General features: G+C 39.3%; 1 protein-coding gene across 2 annotated transcripts in view; it reads right to left on the reverse strand.

Annotated features, from left to right (window-relative positions):
- The window catches only part of MAPDA (N6-Methyl-AMP deaminase), a 26,035-nt gene continuing 5,499 nt past the window's right edge, over positions 1–20,536 (reverse strand). For both annotated transcript variants that reach the window (XM_060618786.3, XM_060618785.3), the window contains exons 2-11: positions 19,671–19,896; positions 19,287–19,417; positions 18,513–18,573; positions 13,850–13,937; positions 10,987–11,068; positions 8,722–8,848; positions 7,556–7,636; positions 5,531–5,669; positions 2,911–3,011; positions 1–2,356 (exon numbers count right to left, since the gene is read on the reverse strand). In XM_060618786.3, coding sequence (XP_060474769.1) covers positions 2,144–2,356; positions 2,911–3,011; positions 5,531–5,669; positions 7,556–7,636; positions 8,722–8,848; positions 10,987–11,068; positions 13,850–13,937; positions 18,513–18,573; positions 19,287–19,417; positions 19,671–19,736 — 1,089 coding nt within the window. In that variant the 5' untranslated portion in view covers positions 19,737–19,896 and the 3' untranslated portion in view covers positions 1–2,143. The remainder of the gene's footprint in view (positions 2,357–2,910; positions 3,012–5,530; positions 5,670–7,555; positions 7,637–8,721; positions 8,849–10,986; positions 11,069–13,849; positions 13,938–18,512; positions 18,574–19,286; positions 19,418–19,670; positions 19,897–20,536) is intronic.

A 20,536-nucleotide genomic window follows, 5' to 3' on the forward strand; every position in this document is an offset into this window, starting at 1 on the left:
TTTTATTTTTTTATGTTTATTTTTGAGAGAGCAAGAGACAGAGCATGAGTGGGGGAGGAGCAGTGAGAGAGGGGGACACAGAATCTGAAGCAGGCTCCAGGCTCTGAGCTGTCACCACAGAACCCGACGTGGGGCCCAAACTCATGAACCGTGAGATCATGACCTGAGCTGAAGTCGGACGCTTAACCTACTGAGCCACCCAGCCTACCTGCCCTTTTAATACTTATAAGAAAACCTTTGTGGAGACGGAGCAGCATGTGTACAAAGGAAGCAAGAATGTATTAGCAGGAGCTAGATAGTCCTATCCTCCTCAGTTGTTTTCTTTTTCTTCATTTTTCCCATGCTATAATTTTTTTAAAAAGTAATCTCTACCCCCAACGTGGGGCTCAAACTCATGACCCCAAGATCAAGATTTGTATGCTCTAATGACTGAGCCAGCCAGGCACCTGTCATTCTTCCTTTGATTGCTTGCTATGGCCAGTGCCACAGAACTTAATAACATAGGTTTTCTCTGTGTTGCCATTTCTCTTTTACTATAATCAGAGTAGGGAGGCTGAGTCTTATCAACTCTGTAGAGAACCAATTAGGAAAGGGACAATAAGAGAGGGGCACTTGGCTGGCTCAGTCAGTAGAGCATGTGACTCTTGATGTCGGGGTCGTGAGTTTGAGCCCCATATTGGGTGTAGAGATTGCTTAAAAATAAACTCTTTAAAAAAAAAGGGCGGGGGGGGGGGTGTGCACCTGGGTGTCTCAGTGGGCTGGATGTGTGGCTTTGGCTCAGGTCATGATCTCATGGTTTGTGAGTTCGAGCCCCTGGGCTCTATGCTGACAGCACAGAGCCCACTTCAGATTCTCTCTTTCACTATCTCTCTCTCATTCTGCCCCTCTCACTCTCATGCTCTCCCTCTCTCTCAAAAATAAACATAAAAATTTTTTTTTAATTTTTAAAAAATGTTTATTTATTTTTGACAGAGAGATAGAGACAGAGCATGAGCGGGGGGTGGGGGCAGAGAGAGGGAGACAGAATCTCAAGCAGGCTCCAGGCTCCGAGCTGTCAGCACAGAGCCCGACGCGGGGCTCAAACTCACAGACCACAAGACCATGACCTGAGCCAAAGTCAGACGCTTAACTGACTGAGCCACCCAGGTGCCCCCCAAATTTTTTTTTAAAAGGAAAGGGAAGATGAGATATGAACACTCAATTCTTCCATTATTCAATTCAAAATCTAAAATGAAATCTACTCCTATATACTCAAATAAGTATCCAGGGAGATGCGTATCTCAAAGTTTTCACATATATTCTCTGATATCACAGTGCTTAAATAATAACAGATGTTATATGGAAATATTTTAGTTAGGACCTTAAATTTCTCCTACACCCACTGTGGGGCTCTTTCAGAAACAAAACTCTGGAACAACTGGAAGTCAGATTAAAGGCTGGATTGAAGCCCAAAGTACCTTAGAGTTCAAGAAATATCTGGCTGGCATAGCTCCATTATGGTCAAAATAAGAGAAGGGTAAGGTAGGAACATTTTAAAGAACCACTACCTTGATTCCATGGGAATTAATCATGAGAAGGGCAAAGTCAGATCTCAGAAGCTAGCTTTATCTGTCACTAGGGTCATTCAAAGTAGATTAACCCTGACTACTGGATATTCACAAAAATCCATGGTATGTAGTATAGCCTGGGGTTTCAGGGAATACTTAAATGAAGGGAGTCTGATTAAAACAAGCACAACAAAATACAGAGAGCTGTTGCCACAAGCTACAAGGCTTAAAGGTTTTGGTGGCAATCTGTTTTCCCCTCTCCTCATCTTATTTAGATTAGTAACTCCAAAATTCTTCCTGATGAGAAATTTCTTTGATTTTCCTTAAGTTTTATGATCACTAATGGAAAGGAACTGGTGGAATGGGAAGTTTAGTTAGCAGCCACTTTCAAGTCCCTTCCAGTAAGCAGCTTAGAGGTAAGTAAGCTCTGTAAGACCTCAGAGTCTGCAGTCAGTTTAAGACATGTTTACTGAGCACCAACCACAAATATGGTGCTGGTGATGGAACCTATGGTAGCTGGCTGCTGTGCTTCAAAGGGAGCGGTGGACGGTTTACTAAGTGGGACATGGCAGGAAGATCCTGGTTGCAGCACATAGTCAAAAGTAGTTTATCTCACTGCAGCTTAACACTCTGGGTTTCAGATGATTCCACTTCCTCCTCAGTTCAGACCTGGTGCTGTCAGAAGCAAAGATGTAGTTGATGGATTCGTAAGACAGATCCCACACTTGAGACTGGGTCAAATTAAATGTTTCAGCAGCCAGCTGGTACTCTTGAGAAAGGTGTGTTGCAAAAACACCCTTATCATCGGTCTGCCAAAAAACAAAACAAAACAAAACCAAGAAGTTTTAAAATGAAAAAGAAAATAATTTTTTAAAAAACTTTTGTTTACACTCTATTTTCCTAATATTTACCATGCTTCTTTTAAGAGCCTAAATAGGCCTATAAATGCGTTCATGCATATCTATAACGAAATAGGCTTATTTGTCCTTTTTAAAACAAAAACTAAAAACACCAGAGTAGTGGCTCTCAACCATGGCTGCATATTAAAAATCACCTAGGAAGCTTTTAAAATGTATCTGTGTACAGGACTCACCCCAGATCAAATAAAACAGAATCTCAAGGGATGGTATTGGGCATCAGTATTTTTTTTATGTTCCCTTGGGTACTATCCAGGACCCTTTCCCATAGAGCCAAACCTGAGTTCCCTTGGCCCTCTGCAGCCCCTCCTGCCCTGATCCCCTCTTACTCTTCTACTTGGGTGCTACCCTCAGGCATGCAAGGCATTCAGCTAGGGGTGAATGTCTGACCTAATGCACCTCTGGAACTAAAATGGAGCAAAGTACTTCAAAAAAAATAACCTTACACAGATCACAGAAGGATGGGCAATGCTGTACCAGAATCCAAAATGATGCTGATCGTAAGACGGAACCGTCTGACTTTTGATGTTTGAGGTCAAACAGAGTTCTAGATGAAAGGAGGAAAAAGTCTCTTATTAAAAGCAGATTAGTAGACTCACTCATCAGTGTTCATCAAGCAGACACATGAGAAATCTTTCCAAAGTATGCTAATTTTCAGTAGTTCATGAGTTTACAAAATTGACCTTATGTGTGAAAATTCGTAGTTCAAATAGTGTAGTTGTGTGGAAATATATGCTGCAACTTACGGCAGCAACTGTACCAGGCAGGGAACTCCTACCCCTCCACAGCCATGTGGAAATGGAGTAGAAAGAGGAAAGTAAAAGGCAGTCAGTCACCTTGGAGAAAGCAGGGAAGTAGGATGAAGGAACTGTTCTTCTTTTTTTTTTTTAAGTTTATTTATTTATTTTGAGAGAGAGAGAGAGTGCAACCAGGGGACAGGTAGAGAGAGAGGGACTAAGAGAGAGAATCCCAAGAAGGCTCTATGCTGTCAGCGCAGAGCCAGGTGTGGGGCTCAAACTCACAAACTGTGAGCTCATGACGTGACCCGAAATCTTGGACACAACTGACTGAGCCACTCAGGTGCCCCTGATGAAGGAATTTTTGAAGGGTTGTTGTACTTCTTCCTCATCTTACAGTAGAGGCTAAGACAAAATGGTAGCACTGCTTGAGGGCTATAGCATTAAAAAAGCCAAGAGCAGAAATGAACTTCAAGAAAATCTCTAAGCTTCTTTATTCAGACAACTGTCTATTCACTGTCGGCTGCAAGTAAGTCCATCTTAAGAATGACACCTAGAGGTGCCTGGGTGGCTCTGTTGGTTGAGCGCCGACTTTGGCTCAGGTCATGATCTCACAGTTTGTGAGTTCAAGTCCCAAATCGGGTTCTGTGCTATCAGCTCAGAGCCTGGAGGCTGCTTCGGATTCTGTGTCTCCCTATCTCTCTGCACCCCCGCTTGTGCTCTCTCTCTAAAATAAATAAACATTAAAAAAAAAAAAAAAAAAGAATGACTTCTATTATTAGCAAATTCCTGCCTTGATACACTGTACCCAGCTAGCCCAGCCAGAGCAGAAATACTTCATTGACTTGACTGATGGTGACTGCTGAGTAGGGTAAGGCAGCCTCCCACTCAGTCCAAGGGATAGCCACTTGCTCCCTCACTCTGCTGGGTGCAGAGCTGGGCCACCACACTAAGATCACTAAGCAAGTGGTTTCCATTTTCTCTACTTTTATGGGTGTTTAAAAATGTCCTTATGGGGCGCCTAGGTGGCTCAGTTGATTAAGGGTCCGAGTTCAGCTCAGGTCAGGATCTTCCGGTTCATGGGTTCAAGCCCTGCTCTGGTCTCTGTGCTGACAGCTCGAAGCCTAGAGCCTGTTCCAGATTCTGTGTCTCCTCTCTCTGCCCCTCCCCTGCTCACGCTCTGTCTCTCTCTTGCTCTCTCAAAATAAATAAAGATTAAAAAAATTTTTTTAACATCCTTAGTAAAAAAAAAAAACTTATTAATTGCTGAAAACTCTATCAGTAATTACAAAACACACACCCACATGTTTTTGCCAATTGATCAATTTGCAAATTTAGCAAGTTGGTAAGTTAGTAAAATAGTTTTCAGCCAACTGCTTTTTTTCCCTCTAGAGAAAAGGCCTTTCCTGACCATCCAATTGAAAGTGGTTATCTCATTACTATTATACCAAACTGTTTAACTTTCTTCAAAGAACTTAACACTGACATTTTCTTGTGTAACTGTTTACTGCCTCTCTTACCTATGCTAGAATATAAGTTCCTTGAGAAAGAAATCTTGCCTGTATTGTTTACTGCTCTCTTCCCAGCAATTTGAACAGTGACTAGAAAAGAGTAGGCACTTCATAAATACTTGTTGTTAAATAAAAGCAACTCCAGGGATACAGATATAGACAAACAAGTATGTAATAGTCAACACTCATATAAAAATTGGACTTGGAATCATCCATAATTCTTAACTTTTATTTTTTATTTTTTTTTAATGTTTATTTATTTTTGAGACACAGAGAGACAGAGCATGAACAGGGGAGGGTCAGAGAGAGAGGGAGACACAGAATCTGAAGCAGGCTTCAGGCTCTGAGCTGTCAGCACAGAGCCCGATGCGGGGCTCGAACTCACAGACCATGAGATCATGACCTGAGGCGAAGTCGGACGCATAACCGACTGAGCCACCCAGGCGCCCCTTTAATTCTTAATTTTTAAATAAATGTCACATACTTTCATAACACATATTAATTTGGTTAAAGTCGTTTAAAAATACTAGATGACCCTTATTCCTTCAATATAATACTGAGTTTCCGGAACTAGGGAATGTAGCAGTGAACAAGACAAAGGCCCTGCTTTCATAGAGCTTATATTCTAATGGAAGGTAGTAAAACTTTCTGTTATTTAAATGAGGCTCAGGAAGCACATGCACCATGCAACTTTTTATTTCTAAATGACACTTACATATTTAGAGCAGTACTCCTCTACATTTGGGTTGCATGCAACCTGGTGGCTGGGGACAAAGGCACAGAGTGTTGTCTGGAGGACCTAAAGCCCTAAGCCTTACCCAGTGGTATCTGGTGTTGCCTCACAAAATCTACCAGTTCCAGCGATCCTCCCTCAGAGGAGTTGAGAAATGTCCCATGCCCAATTCTGTCGGGAAGTAGATCCAGAAGTAATTGTGTTTCTTTTTTTTGGTTTGGAATCTCAAAAAGAGAGAGAGAGAGAGAGAATGAATAACCTTTCCAGTGGTTCTCCAAAGTACTTTTTTTTCTACAGCCAGCTACTCTGTCTCTCAAAGAAGATAATGCTGACACTCTGGAAAGCTGAACTACTTACACCTTCCCAGCTCTCTTCTTTGCCTTTATCTTTCATTTCCCAATATTCTTCTAGATTCACTTCAATGACAATAATATAGTTAACAGCAAAGGTAATAACAACAAACACAGACCTGCTCTGCGCCTTTTCACATAAATTCTCCTTTAAACCTCACAAGAATCTTACAAAATATTAACATGAAGAAATTAAAGTTCAGAGAAAGTAATAGGATCAATGTGGGAGCAGAACTGAAATGGGAAAGTGGACCTTCCATTTTTAATTTTTTTCCTTCTACATTACACTTCTCTATACTTGGATTTTCTTCAGATACACCTAACTTTTGCAGTTAAAACATAAAGCTGGTTTTTTGGGTTTTTTTTTTTTTTTTTTTGTCTTTTTTTTTTGGTCTAAGGTCATGGAGCTCTGACTTTAGGGCTCAGATGTGCATGTTTTATTTTGACAAAGCTAGACATTCCCCAACTACCATGAAAAGGTCTAGCTGTGCTCTTTATCTGCTGGATAGCCTAAAATACAAATGACCATAACATGTTGAAATGTTTTATTTTTTTATTAAAAAAATTTTTTTTGAAATGAAATGTTTTATATCCAATGGATCAAACAAGAAAAGCAACAGAGACTAAGGTAATGAGAAGGTTCTGATGCAGTTGCCCAAAACCAGAGATAACCAGTCACAGTAAAACATCCTGGCTGTTCCATTATATTGACCTGTAGCTAAAAATCAGACATCAGTTAGGTCAGCTAGAGGCTAACCTATGAGTGAGAGAGGTTTTTGATCAGACTGTGGAAACACAGATCCTAGATTTTAAGTTCTGCCACTAGATTACTGACTCTTTGCTTATAGAAATGAAAAACATCAGTATTGACAAGAAGCTCTAATTTTTGCCTCAAATCACGATGCTATTCAACCTTTATATATTACTGAACCTAATACAATAAACCTGTGAGATAAGTAGCTTAAGTATTATTTCCTGCACTCAAGACAATAAACCCCAAACTCATCAAGTTGTATACAATAATTATGTACAGCTTTTGTATGAAGAAAGAAAGAAAGAAAGAAAAGGGAGGAAAGGAAGGGAGGAAAGGAAGGGAGGAAAGGAAGGAAGGAAGGAAGGAAGGAAGGAAGGAAGGAAGGAAGAAAAATTGGTAGAAGTGCTGAGGTACAAAGTAAATCCATCTGTAAAATGGGGGAAAGTGTAGTAGACACCCTTCTTTGCCTCACAGGGATGTGCTTACGAAAGTGACTATTCTCCCACCATTATCTGTACATTGTCTGTCATTGTGCTCATGTTGCCAAGGAGATGAGGCCCAATGAAGGGCACCTGATCTTCTGATAAGCCTTATAAAATAATGATGAGTTACTTCCTTTCTTACTAGTGTATGTCATACATTCAGGTCCCTTATCCTACAAAGACAAGTGAGATGAACTGGTGCTTTTCTCAGTGTCTGGCCAATGACAAGCCTGATGATGAAAATTTATGCATTTTCTCTAGTAAGATGTCATTAAGCTGCTTTAATAACACAGCTGTAGTGCAAGTCAACAGCCACCCCCAGGAACCACAAAGACATAAAAACAGTAACATGAGGGACTAAAGAAAGTCATGCCTTTACCATTATAATTTACATTTTAAAACATTTCTATGTTCCTCCTCTAAAAAAATGTTTTTCCAAGGCAGGTTTACTTTTAGCCATTTACAAATGATTATTATTTTCATTGTAATCTACCTTCTCAGCCTAATTTTACACTATTATTTACCTCTGAAAGATGCAATGCCAACTTCAGACCTGCTTTTTTAGCTTCTAAAAGAGGTTCCAAGAAGTCTTTTGCTTGTCCTACCTTGAAGATAAAAGTTAAAACAAAGATTCATTAACATTTTAGGCAAGCTAAAGAATTGGGTACTCTGTCTCAGTAAACAAAGGAATAAAAATAATGGCAAGAAAAAATGGCAGATTGATTCATTTGAAAATTCAATTCATAAAGCACCTATAATGTGCTAGACACCTTAGGGAATACAAAGCTGGCAAAGACACAATCCCTGCCCTCAAGAATGTTAAGTCTCGTGAACCTGAGGTCAGTCAGCCAAGCTAGGTAGGGACGTCACCAAATTTTATTTCTGAAAGGAAAGCTAGATATCTAGCACTAAGGAGGAGAACTCACCTGATTCAGGAACCTGGATGATTAGAGCAAAGAAAGCTTCTACCAAATAGATGAATGAAACAAGAGCAGAATAATCCAGGTTTAGACAAAGCCATAAGAACCAGTTTCCTGGGACTCCCTAAGTTCAATGGTTTTTAGTTAGAGGCAATTCTGCCACCACAGGGGACATTTGGAAATATCTAGAAACATTTCTGGTTGTCACAACTAGGAAGGTGCTTCTGGTATCTAGTGGATAGAGAGACCAGGGATGCTACTAAACACCCTGCAATACACAGACATCCTCCCAAGACAAGAATCATTTGGCCCAGAATGTCAATAGTGCCACAGGTTAGACATTGTTCTTGAATCTGACATTCAAGAAGCTGTAGGCCAGCCTCTCTCAACTGGGGGTTCTATGAGATAATTAAGCCCTAGTCATAATGAAGTATTAATTAAGCATTAAACATGCATTGTATGTAATAAATTAACTTCTCTCCTATGCATATAGAAAAATACTGGGTAGCATCTTTAGAAGAATGGAGAAAATAATCATATTGCCATGCTAATCATTTTCTTTTTTCTGTTTTAGAGGCCTAATTCTTTCCCAGAGTCCTCGTTGAGAACAGTTGCTACAGACATGATGGTCATCCAGGGCAGAATAGGTCTTCATCCACACTGAGAGTCTGCTGGACCTCTGGAAAATGCAGGATGCTCCAAGCTAATCCTTACCCCACAAACTGATTCTACCTTCCAGAAATAAAATGCATTTAGGAAAAGTAGCTTACAGTAGGGTCTCCACTGAGGTCAAGGCCAAGAACTGTATCCTCAGTAGAGAGACAGAACTCTTCAGCAAGTTTAACAGTCTCCTTGGCCACTGAAGGGCCACCTCTTCTGTCGATTGCTATCAAATACCTTTAATATAAGAAAAACAGTTGAAAACAAATATGGTGCAGATAAAAAAGACAACTCTGAGTATAGCCAGGGAGGTATAGCAGGCTACATGTGAAAGTTAGTTACTAGGAAAGGTATAGCCTGACTGACAGGACAGCTTACTTTGCCAGAAGGCAAGAGACATAAATTCCTAAATAGCACCAAACACCTAGTTAGTATTCATATTTCTAAATGTCTCATGTTTTTGTTGTTGTTGTTGTTCATGTATTTTTTAGTTTTTTTGATTCAGAATTCAACAAAAGTCCAAGTATTATGTTGGTCAATGTATCCCAAGACTCTTTTAATCTAGAGGCAATCCCTTCATGCCCCACCTTACCCCTTCTCCATACCCCACACACCACCTCTTTTTTTGAATTTATTTGTTGAAGAAACCAGGTGCTTTGTCCTATAAAGCTTCCCACAATATGTATTTTGCTGAATGAATTCCTGTGTTGCTAACCTGTTCTCCCGTCTCTTATATTTCCTATAAATTGAAAATTAAATCTAGTCTACAGGATTGATCAGATTCAATTTTTTGGCAAGAGTATTTCATAGATGGTGGCATGTTCCTTCATCAGGAAGCTTAGATCCATTATTTCATTAAGTGTTACAAAAATAGTAATATTCTAATTCTAACACATATTCAACAGCTGATACAAATGCATTCTTCGTATGTTAGCTTGCATCTAACACCCAAAGAACCCCTGTTAATATGGCATAATTTTCCTCCAGCATTTATTGATTTATCAATTTTTTACACACATACAAAAATAAATTCCCCCAGCATTTATTTATTTACAAAATTTGGGTCAACTATATATAAAATGCAGTCTTTTTTTTTTAACTTAACGATTTCTCCTGCCATTAAATAATGTTAGAAAACAACATAAATCATATGAACATAACAAAATATAACTGTCTTCTGATTGCTGAATGTTTAAGGAATTTTTCCACTTTTTGTTATAAATAACACTATAATAAAGAATCTTACATATAAATCAATTTATTTCCTTAGGAAAACATCTCTAGATGTGGGATACTGGGTCAGAGGGAAAGATTTTTATACATCTGAATACATATTGCTCTTTAAAGAAGTTTTATTTATTACATATGCTCACTAGCAGTGTGTAAGTTCACAATTGGTTATTACCCTTTTTGGGGAGGGCCTACTGAAATGGCATTGTAATATTTCTTTTTAAAACTGTCTGATTAGTGAGATTAAACAGTTCCCTATACATTTATTGGCCATTTGTAAGTCTTCTTTTCTGAATTCTCTTGTCTTTTACCTGCTTTTTTTGGAGGGGAGGGGATGGTGTTAGTCTAGTTAAGGTTAATTTGGAGAGATTTTGTAGCCAGAAACTATACAGGTAGCTTTCTTCCTTCAAGGATTTATGGAGCCCTGATTATGTCACCTCTGTTCTAAGTACTGGAGGGGTAGTGGAGAATCAAAAGAAAAGATTCCTACCGTCATGAATTTACACTCTAGTGGGTATATATGTACAAATAAAACAAGACAGTGCTTGCTTCAGCAGCACATATACAAATAAAACAAGATAATTTCTGGTCCTGTTAAGAAGAATGCCAGAAAGGAAATAAATGGGGTTACTAGAGGATTTGGGGGGCACTTTAGATAATGTGGTCAAGGAAGGCCCCTCTGAGCAAGTGACAAACAAATGGAGAAGTGAATAATGAAAAGCCAGCCATGCAAGGATATGGCAGAAGTGTGTTCTAGTACAAAGGTGTTGAGGTGGGATAGTCTTGGTCTATCTGAGGAACAGACAGCAAACCAGCATGTAATAACCAGTGGTCCAGATAAGGCTGTTGAAGAGAGGCAACCGGATCACATGGGACCTTATTGGCCACAATAAGAATTCTGATTTTAGTGGAGACAATAGGAAGCCATACTTCTCTAGAGCAACAGTACTCAGAATTTTACTGCCACATGAATAAATTAGAGTTGCATTCTCAACTTTGAGCAATAGAGTTCTTGACTCTTTTTTTCTAAGGTAAAATCAGTTACCGTTTGATATATAAAATTCTGTTACACTCATGATCAAAATAACAACATTTTCACATTCTAGTTTTTAAAACAGTGACCACTAAGGTACAATGCTGCTTACCTAACATCAATGTCTATGTTTTCTTGTTTGGACTGTTTAATACCCTCAAGTACAGATTCCACATAAGTCTTTTTAGTCATTCCTGGAGAGGACATAAAGAAAATATTTGTAAAGAGATCATCAACTATTTCATCCTTCAACATTAGCATCCCTCTAAGAATAATTACATTTTTACTTTATGTTGTGACAGGGTATGATTAAAGATGAGTTAAAACATGGCCCTTACAGGTACTTTTTTTTGTAAATACTAATTATGCTTTTTAAATATTTATTTATTTTGAGAGAGAGAGAGAGCCAGAGTAGGGGAGGGGGAAAGAGAGACGGAAATAGAGAATCCCAAGCAGCCTCTGCACTGCCAGTGTGGAGGCTGATGCAGGGCTCAAACCCACACACCGTGAGATCATGACCCGAGCGGAAACCAGGAGTTGGACGCTTAACCGACTGAGCCGCCCAGGCGACGACCCTTAATAAAAATTTTTTAAATGAAGTACTAAAAAAACTGAAATGAAAAAAAAAAAAAGACATACAAAATAAAGCCCTTTAAAAATTTTCTTAGAATAAAAATAAATAAATGTTAAAATTAAATAAAAATTTTCTTAGATTCAACAGACATAAAACTACTCTCACAGAGGCACCTGGCTGGCTTAGTGGGTAGAGCATGAGACTCTTGATCTGAGGGTCATGAGTTCAAGCCCCATGTTGGGCATGGAGCTACTTAAAAAAAATTTAAACAGGGGCACCTGGGTGGCTCAGTCAGTTAAGCATCCACCTCTTGGTTTCAGCTCAGGTCATGATCTCACAGTTTCGTGGGTGTTGAGTCCAGCATCAAGCTCAGCACTGTTGGTGTGGAGCCTGCTTGGGGTTCTCTCTCTCTCTGCCCCTCCCCTACTTTCTCTCTCTCTTAAAAATTAAAAAATTTTTTTTTTTAAATAAACAAACAACTACTCTCACAAATTGCTATGAAAATTTGAAGTGCTGTTCTACAAACACAAGAACAAGCCCTTTCTAAAGGCCTGTCCTTAAAATAACAAAACCATTTTTCTCTATTAGCAGAATGTTTTCCTGCTGGTCCAGAAAAAAATCCCCTCTTGGGCTCTCACCTCAATCCTGGTCAGGCTCGATGTTTCCAGTCTAGGCACTAGAGCAGTTCTTCCAGTTTTGGGTGCAAAAGCCCTCCTCTTCTGAGGGGCTCTGAAAGAACACTCTCCAGAACAACTTCCTCTAAAATATTCTCATACCCCAATCATAAAATACTTATTTTTGATGAAAAATCTCTAATAAATTTTTTTTTAACGTTTATTTATTTTTGAGACAGAGAGAGACACAGCATGAACGGGGGAGGGGCAGAGAGAGAGGGAAACACAGAATCGGAAGGAGGCTCCAGGCTCTGAGCCATCAGCCCAGAGCCCGACGCCGGGCTCGAACTCGTGGACCGCGAGATTGTGACCTGAGCTGAAGTCGGACGCTTAACCGACTGAGCCACCTAGGCGCCCCACTAATAAATTTTTTTAAGTTTATTTATTGTTGAGAGGGGCAAAGAGAGAGGGACAGAGAGAGTCCCAAGTAGGCTCCATGTTGTCAGTGCAGAGCCCACTGCAGGGCTCAATGAGGAGCTCGTTCTTACGACCCTGAGATCTGAGATCTGAGATCATGGCCTGGGGAAATATCAAGAGTCAGACGCCCAACTGACTGAGCCACACAGACACCCCAGAAAATCTCTAATAAAGCACAGAAAATTATAAAGAAAAAAAGTAAGAGTTAACCTGTAATCCCACCACTCAGAGATAACCACTGTCTTTGTTTTTCTAAGTATACATACATGTTTTTTTTTAATAGATGAGATGCTACTAGGTATATGTGTATCCAGTTCAGTTGTTTAACACTATTCTGAGCTTAAGCCCAAGTCTTTAAAGTATCCTTGCAAATATTTTTAATGGTTGTCTAATATTCCATTAACCCTTATTTACCCATTCCCCACTATTGTATTTTAGGCTAACATCCTGTTTTGAATCTCCATTCAAAGAGCAAACTAGCTCTAATAAGTGGCAGGTTTCTTCTCTCCTTCCCTTCCACTATCCTCACCATCATAACTTGGAACTGATCCTGCAATTTAAAAATGCAAGGTAAGAATTTTCTGCTTATCGCACCTCAATATTTACATTATGTAGTTTTAAAATGTTTACCCTCTGAGTGATCAGGCTACACATGTCAGGGCACAAGATGACCTGACAGGGCATTTTCAGGTCACACACAACATATTACAAGGGACCCAATGACACTACATAATATCTCTCAATGTTGTCCTTATGAAAAGAGGGTCCCAGGAATTCAGACCACACCACATTCAGATCCACTCATCTCCATGAAAAGAGGTTTTACCACCTTATTGCTGCTTGCTCCTGGCCTATCAGTGTCCGAGAAGTGACTGAAAAATCTTCATTTCTGGGACCGTCATAAAACATGAGTCTGCATCGACTCAAGTGGCACTGTCTCAAGTGCCCTTGATGCAAGGACTGAGAATTAGCCTCTCTCTCTTTTTTTTTTTTTTTTTTTTTTTTTTTTTTTAGCCTCTCTTTAAAACAATGTAACTATAAGGAGCAAGTATCCTTTTCTCAGAGTGAGAAAAACAAATAAGAACAAACAAATTTTTTGCAGGTTTTCTTATTTCCCTTAAACAGATAATCCCTGATCTGATTTTAACTTAATACCTCACTCATTAATAATGTACATCATAAGATTTGGACTGTTAACTCCTTAACAGTGTAAAAGTAAATGCTTCATATTCCCAAACTTATAAACACTTGAATCATCAAAGCATGCAGGAAAAAAAAAGTACATTTGCCAAGAAGAAATTAAATTCTACCTGTAGCATCTTCTCTTCTGGGTGTGCTCCTTAGTTCCAGGTACTTGACACCATCATTTGCAAATTCTTTAATGACATCTTTTGTCACCTGACAATTAAGGCAATGGACACAATATTGATAACGTTAGTGTAAGGGTCCCAACAAAAACGTTGGTGTAATGTCCCAACACATGCTACAGCTTTATCACATGCATTAAACTTGATTTGCAAAAAATGTTGGAAGTCTCTCATGCAGTCAAGATGACCTGCTTTGTCATACCCTTGCGGGAGACTGACCGAACTGTAACACTTCCAACAGCTCCCCTCACAGCACTCATTCTCACATTAAATCCAAATATACACATCATGCACACCTTTCTGCTCTTTCCTCTTTAGCATTTCTCCATTTCCTAGTGTTCACAACAGCAGTTGATAAAACAGAGAAATAAGGCAAAACTAAAACTACCTATGAGTGCATAGTACTAGGGAGGTACATATGTAAATAAATGGCAGGGCACCTGGGTGGCTCAGTCAGTTGAGCATCCAACTTTGCCTCATTTCATGATCTTGTGGTTCATGAGTTAGAGCTCTGTGTCAGGCTCTGAGCTGACAGCTCAGAGCCTGGAGCCTACTTCGGATTCTGTGTCTCCCTCTCTCTCTCTCTCTCTTCCCCTTCCCTGTTTGTGCTCTCTTTCTCTCTCTCAAAAATAAACATAAAAAAAGAAAGAAGTGGCTAAAACGATTAGGTATTACTGACTCACCATTTAAAGCCATGGCTTAATGTTCTTATTCAAGTTATTTAGGAATAAGTTGTACTTTTCAAGAATTTCTTCAGGCAGGGTTAAATCTGCCCCAAAAGTACTAAGAAAAATTTCTCTTTGGCAAAGAAAATGGGTGATAAATATGAGTAAAATGGTATCCACGTTAGCACAAATTTCAACAGTCCAAAAATGGTTAAATGACCAGGGCAAATGATATCAAAAGGATAAACTCATTTTTTCCTTCTCTGCCATCAATCCTAAAAATACCAAATCTAGAAGAAAAAAGGACCAGGTTGGAAATGCTGTGACAACCAGCTCTAGTTAGTCCTTGCAGTTGGTACCCTAATCTTAACCCGCTTCAACTACAAGCACATAGGCATGCAAGGGCAGTGTCCTGGCAAAGGAATAAAGGTTGGCTGATTATGTAGACAGCGCCTAACAAGGTGGCACTACTTTGGTAGATTCACTGTGATCCAAGGTCTGGGCTTCATCTGGTTTTGCGCGTGTGTATTTATTTATTTATTTTTTTTTTTTTTTAAATTTTTTTTAATGTTTATTTATTTTTGAGACAGAGAGAGACAGAGCATGAATGGGGGAGGGGCAGAGAGAGAGGGAGACACACAATCGGAAGCAGGCTCCAGGCTCTGAGCCATCAGCCCAGAGCCTGACGCGGGGCTCGAACTCACGAACCGTGAGATCGTGACCTGAGCTGAAGTCGGACGCTCAACCGACTGAGCCACCCAGGCGCCCCTGCGCGTGTGTATTTAAAGCCAAAAAGGAATTTATTATAATATAAATATACAAAGCTCAGATTCAGCATGTCTGGAAAATCAGCCTCAAAAAGCATTCAAAATCAGGTGACACTCCTAGACCAAGCAAGATACCATTGTTTCTTCCACCACTAAGCATGACCCTGTAGCTTCTGTATGATCATCACAGGTACTGGACCCCATGGCACTGCTGCCCCCAAAACTCCATGTTGCTGCCAATGCCACTACCAGAATGTGGGCCTCATCTACACAGACCAAGGAGCTTGCATCTTGTCAGTGGCTCCAGAACTGAACAGACCCACAGAGGCCAACCCACTCTATCCCAGCTCACATGTAGCTAATGCAGAAGCCTACTTGCTAATGTATGCATTGACAATGAGGGTGGAGGTGAGGGTATGAAGTGGTGGTCCTCACTGACTGACGAGACCACATCTACTACCCAAGTACTCTTTCTTGGTTTCTTGAGGTACCTGTGAAACTAACTAAAACAGAAGGACACTGACAAGCACAGAATGAGAGCAATGAAATGATTTATCTAGGCCATGTTGAGGCCTGTGGAATCATCCCTATTCATGTTCAATAGTACTTCCCTGGAGTCCACAACTGTATCTGCCAAATTCAGGCCTTTCTGCTCCATGCAGCAACAGGTGCTGAGGACAACTCTTTTTCAAGCTCCTTCTTCAGATATGACACAACACAGTTAAGTTTCTGCTTACTCTAAGGATGGTGTAAGACTGCATCTCTTGAATGAGAAAGAATACGGGTTCTAGGTGCACCTGGGTGGCTTAGTCAGTTAAGCATCTGACTTTAGCTCAGGTCCTGATCTCAGTTTGTGAGTTCGAGCCCCGCGTCGGGCTCTGTACTGACAGTGCGGAGCCTGGAGCCCCCTTGGAGTTCTGTGTCTCCCTCTCTCTCTGCCCCTCTCCCGCTGATGCTCTGTCTCTCTCTCTCTCTCTCAAAAATAAATAAACATTAAAACAGTAAAAAAAAAAAAAAAAAAAAAAAGAACACAGGCTCTGGAACCAGACAGTCAATTCCTCCACTTATTCTGTGAGTGACCTTGAACAAGTTACCTTTAACCTACTTAAGCCTCAGGGTTTTTTTTTGTTTTTTGATTTTTTTTCCACCTGCAAAAAGGGAACAGTAAAAATACCTACCTCAGAAAGTAGTCTTGGATGTAGTGTCTGGCACATCAATCACGTTCCAATCCTTTTTCTCTTTGAGATTACACCCAGGTTACCTTGCCTGGACTATTAAGTGATCCCACACACTTGATCCCACATTTACAAACAATCTCTCCACATACTCCCATACAGCGTTCATTTATTATATGTAAATGTTACTAATTTCACTCTTGGCGTCCTCCTTCAGAACCACCTAAAGTTATTCATTCTAGTACCACTAAATCAAATCATAGAATCTTAATTCCTCACCTTGCTTTTTTTTTTCATTTCAAATTTTATTTAAATTCTAGTTAGCATACAGTGCAATATTGGTTTCAGGAGAATTCAGTGATTTATCACTTACATACAACACCCAGTGCTCATCATAACAAGTGCACTCCTTAGTACCCATTCCCCACCTAACCCACCCCCCACCTCCCTCCCTTCATCAATACTCAGTTTGTTCTCTATTTCTAAAAGTTAAGGTTAGTTTCCCTCTCTCTTTTTTTTTCCTTTTTCCCTCCATATGTTCACCTGTTTTGTTTCTTAATTTGCACACATGAATGAAATCATATGGTATTTGTTTTTCTCTGACTTATTTCGCTTAGCATAATATTCTCTACCTCCATCCACATTGTTGCAAATGGCAAGATTTCATTTTTTTTTTGATGGCTGTGAAATATTCCATTGTGTATATATACCATATCTTCTTTAATCCATTCATCAGTCGATGGACATTTGGGCTCTTTCTATAGTTTGGCTATTGTTGATAAAGTTGTCAAAAACACTGGGGTGCATGTACCCCTTCAAATCTGTATTTTTGTATCCTTTGGCCTTATCTCATTTTAAGAAAGCTTTTTAACAACTTTGAAAGGAATTAAATAATGAGCATGGGATTATTATAGCCAGAATATTAAGCTCTTCAAATCCAAAATTTCATGAGTTTTGCTCTGTTACAATCAACAACAGAAAGTGAAACATTCCCAGCAGTATTCAATGCTATTGAGTGGCTGATCAGACAATGCTCCTTTGGGTTCCTATAAATCCCTGTGTATATCTCTAACACACAGCTTACCTCATTATATTGGATTTATCTACTTATGGGTCTGTCTCTCCAACCTAAATATAAATTCCTCACGGGCAGGAACCATGTCCATCTATCTTCATACCCCCCAGTCTTTCGCAGAGTGCCTAGAACATTGCGGACACTCAATCAACTTCTGTTGAGCTAAACTTTTAGAGTTAACTCTCCTTCAAAAGATGATTACTTATAGTTATCATGAGGAGCAGTCTCAGCCAGCCAAGGAAAATTCTTTCTTGACCAGTCAGAAGTTAGTTCTCCAAAAACACAGGTTATACTTCTTAATCTGCAATTTTTTTTCTAATGGTTAAGAACACTGGTAGGATTTACTTTTCTCCATTTACAAAGAGTACATTTTAAAATGCCATCCTGGTCAGACAATGATACAAAAGCCAGTCTTCTGTATCAGGCTCTAATATCACAGAGCTTCAGATAAGAGAACACAATGGTGTCCTCTAGTCCTTCATCCCCAGAGGGAAGGCACACTTTCCCTAGGGATTAATCAGTCATTCAATCTCTAAGTACTTCTTGAACTTTACTGTCTATACTGCGCACCTAGGCAGTTAAAAGTATCTCAAGCAATACAGATAAAGCCTTATCAAGAAAATGGCCAGATATGGTCAAATATTTCATATGGTAAGTAATATATGGAAAACAGGACAGGATCTTATCCTCCATTTTATCCTGTATGTAACAGAAAATGATGATCTTGGTTCTTTTATCTTTTTCAATGAATGTAGTCTTTTGATATTAGTTCTTGGCAAATGTCAGATGTTGGTTTTGAAAACAGTTGCCATAAAAAAGCAGAAAGCATTTCTCATTTGATTCTTGATCAAAGCAAGTAACACCAGAAGTGCACAAATTACTTAATAGTTTTTAAACCACTCTAAAAATTGCTTCATTTCTCACCATTAGAATATCTTCAGGGCTAGTAGTAAGCTGATGAATAATGTGAAACATCTGGAAACATCTGCAACATGAAAAGTTTTAACATACTCTAATCATCAAAAACTCGTCACTCAAGACAAACCCATTACGTTGAATTAATATATTTTAGGCTAATACTAATTATACATCTATAAAGAATTACAGACTAAGTTTTTCAAAAATTATACTGATCTGGAAGGATAATCAAATGACTAAAAATAAAACATTATTTTTAAGCGGGCAACAGTAGCTTCCCTTCGCCACACCTCCTACCCTCTGCTGATAACAGCAAACAGGGAGACAAGTCAATAAGCCTATATTTTTAAGTCTAAAGAATATTCCAGGGGCACCTGAGTGGCTCGGTCAGTTAAGTGTCTGACTCTTGATTTCGGCTCAGGTTATGATCTCATGGTTCATGAGACTGAGCCCCCATCATGTGGAGCCTGCTTGGGATTCTCTGTCTCTCTCTCTCTCTCTGCTCCTCCCCCGCTCTCTCTCTCTCAAAATAAATAAGCTTTAAAAAAAGAAAGAAAGAATATTTCAATATAGTACAACTTTACAAACAACCTAAATCACTAAAAATACTGTCAACAGTCTGACAGCTGGAAAAAAATTCTGTATGTCAAGTTATACCCTCCATACCAAATGGCTACACATTTCTAAACTACAAAAATCTGGATTCTTACATACTATTTACAATTTCAAAACAATAAAAGAGAAAAAAAAGAAGTATGTCCACAACCTCCCCAAACTCACTCTTCTAAAGTTCTTTTCTTTCCCTTGTCAATCATAGTCATCTGATCGTGGATTTTAAGATCTGGCTTCTTGGCTATCAATTTCTTCATGGTATTAGAACTAATGGATCCATTCAAATGGGCATGAAGTTCCTAAAAACAAGAGAATACAATCAGTAAAAAATTCTCAAGTATCAACTAGATTCATAGCATCATACCAGGTACTTGATGTTTGTATTCTGTACCAGGTAAACTACCTACCAGATGTAGCTACATGACTCTTATAGTTTACAAAGTTTAAATTCTACCTATAAAATTTACTTCTCTTTGTGAAAACAACAACAACAACAACACAGATGTCCGTATAATTAGTAACCACTCCAGAATTCTGTGGCTGAATTCTCACCACTTTAGGTAATTCTGAATAAAAAGCTGTCTTCCATGGTTGCTGGTGTTCTTCTGCTTCCATCATGGCGTAGTAGAAAAAGATCTTTCTCCAAATACTCTCGTTCTTGTTATAAACAGTACAATGTACTTTTGTAAGTTCTGTGGTCTTGAATTCCTTCAGATTGTTTTATGTCCATACATTTTGATAAGATAAACTGTATATGTAGCTCTGGACTCAGCTTCACCTATGTAAACAAATGTGAACATTATCAGGTGTTGACATAAAAGCAAAGAAACAGAATTTTGCCACTTTATTCCTTAAAAGATGAAAACCCCGGGGCGCGTGGGTGGCTCAGTCAGTTAAGTGTCCAACTTCAGTTCAGGTCATGATCTTGCAGTTGGTGGGTCTGAGCTCCACATCAGGTTCTGTGCTGACAGCTCAGAGCCTGGAGTCTGCTTCAAATTCTGTCTCTCTCTCTCTCTCTCTTTCTCTGCCCCTCCCTTGCTTGTGCTCTGCCTCTCTCTCTCTCAAAAATGAAATAAACATTAAAAAAATTTTTTAAAAAAGATGAAAACCCCTTCAATGCTAATTTAAGCAAACTAACAATCTGAACTAGAAATAAGAAAATGCCTCAAACTGGTAGAGGTGAATTAAAATCTGAAATTTACTAAGGTGGGGTGCCTGGGTGGCTCGGTCAGTTAGGCATCAGACTCTTGATTTTGGTTTGGGTCATGATCTCACAGTTCATGGGTTTGGGGTCTACGCTGATGGTGCAGAGCCTGCCTGGGATTCTCTCTCCTTCTCTCTGCCCCTTTCCTGCTTGCTCTCTCTCTCTCAAAATAAAAAAATTAAAAAATAAAGGAATTTAGTAAGGTATTGAGTAT

This window comes from Panthera onca, chromosome B3, assembly GCF_046562875.1.
Source record: "Panthera onca isolate mPanOnc1 chromosome B3, mPanOnc1 haplotype 2, whole genome shotgun sequence".
Classification (NCBI taxonomy): Eukaryota; Metazoa; Chordata; class Mammalia; order Carnivora; family Felidae; genus Panthera; species Panthera onca.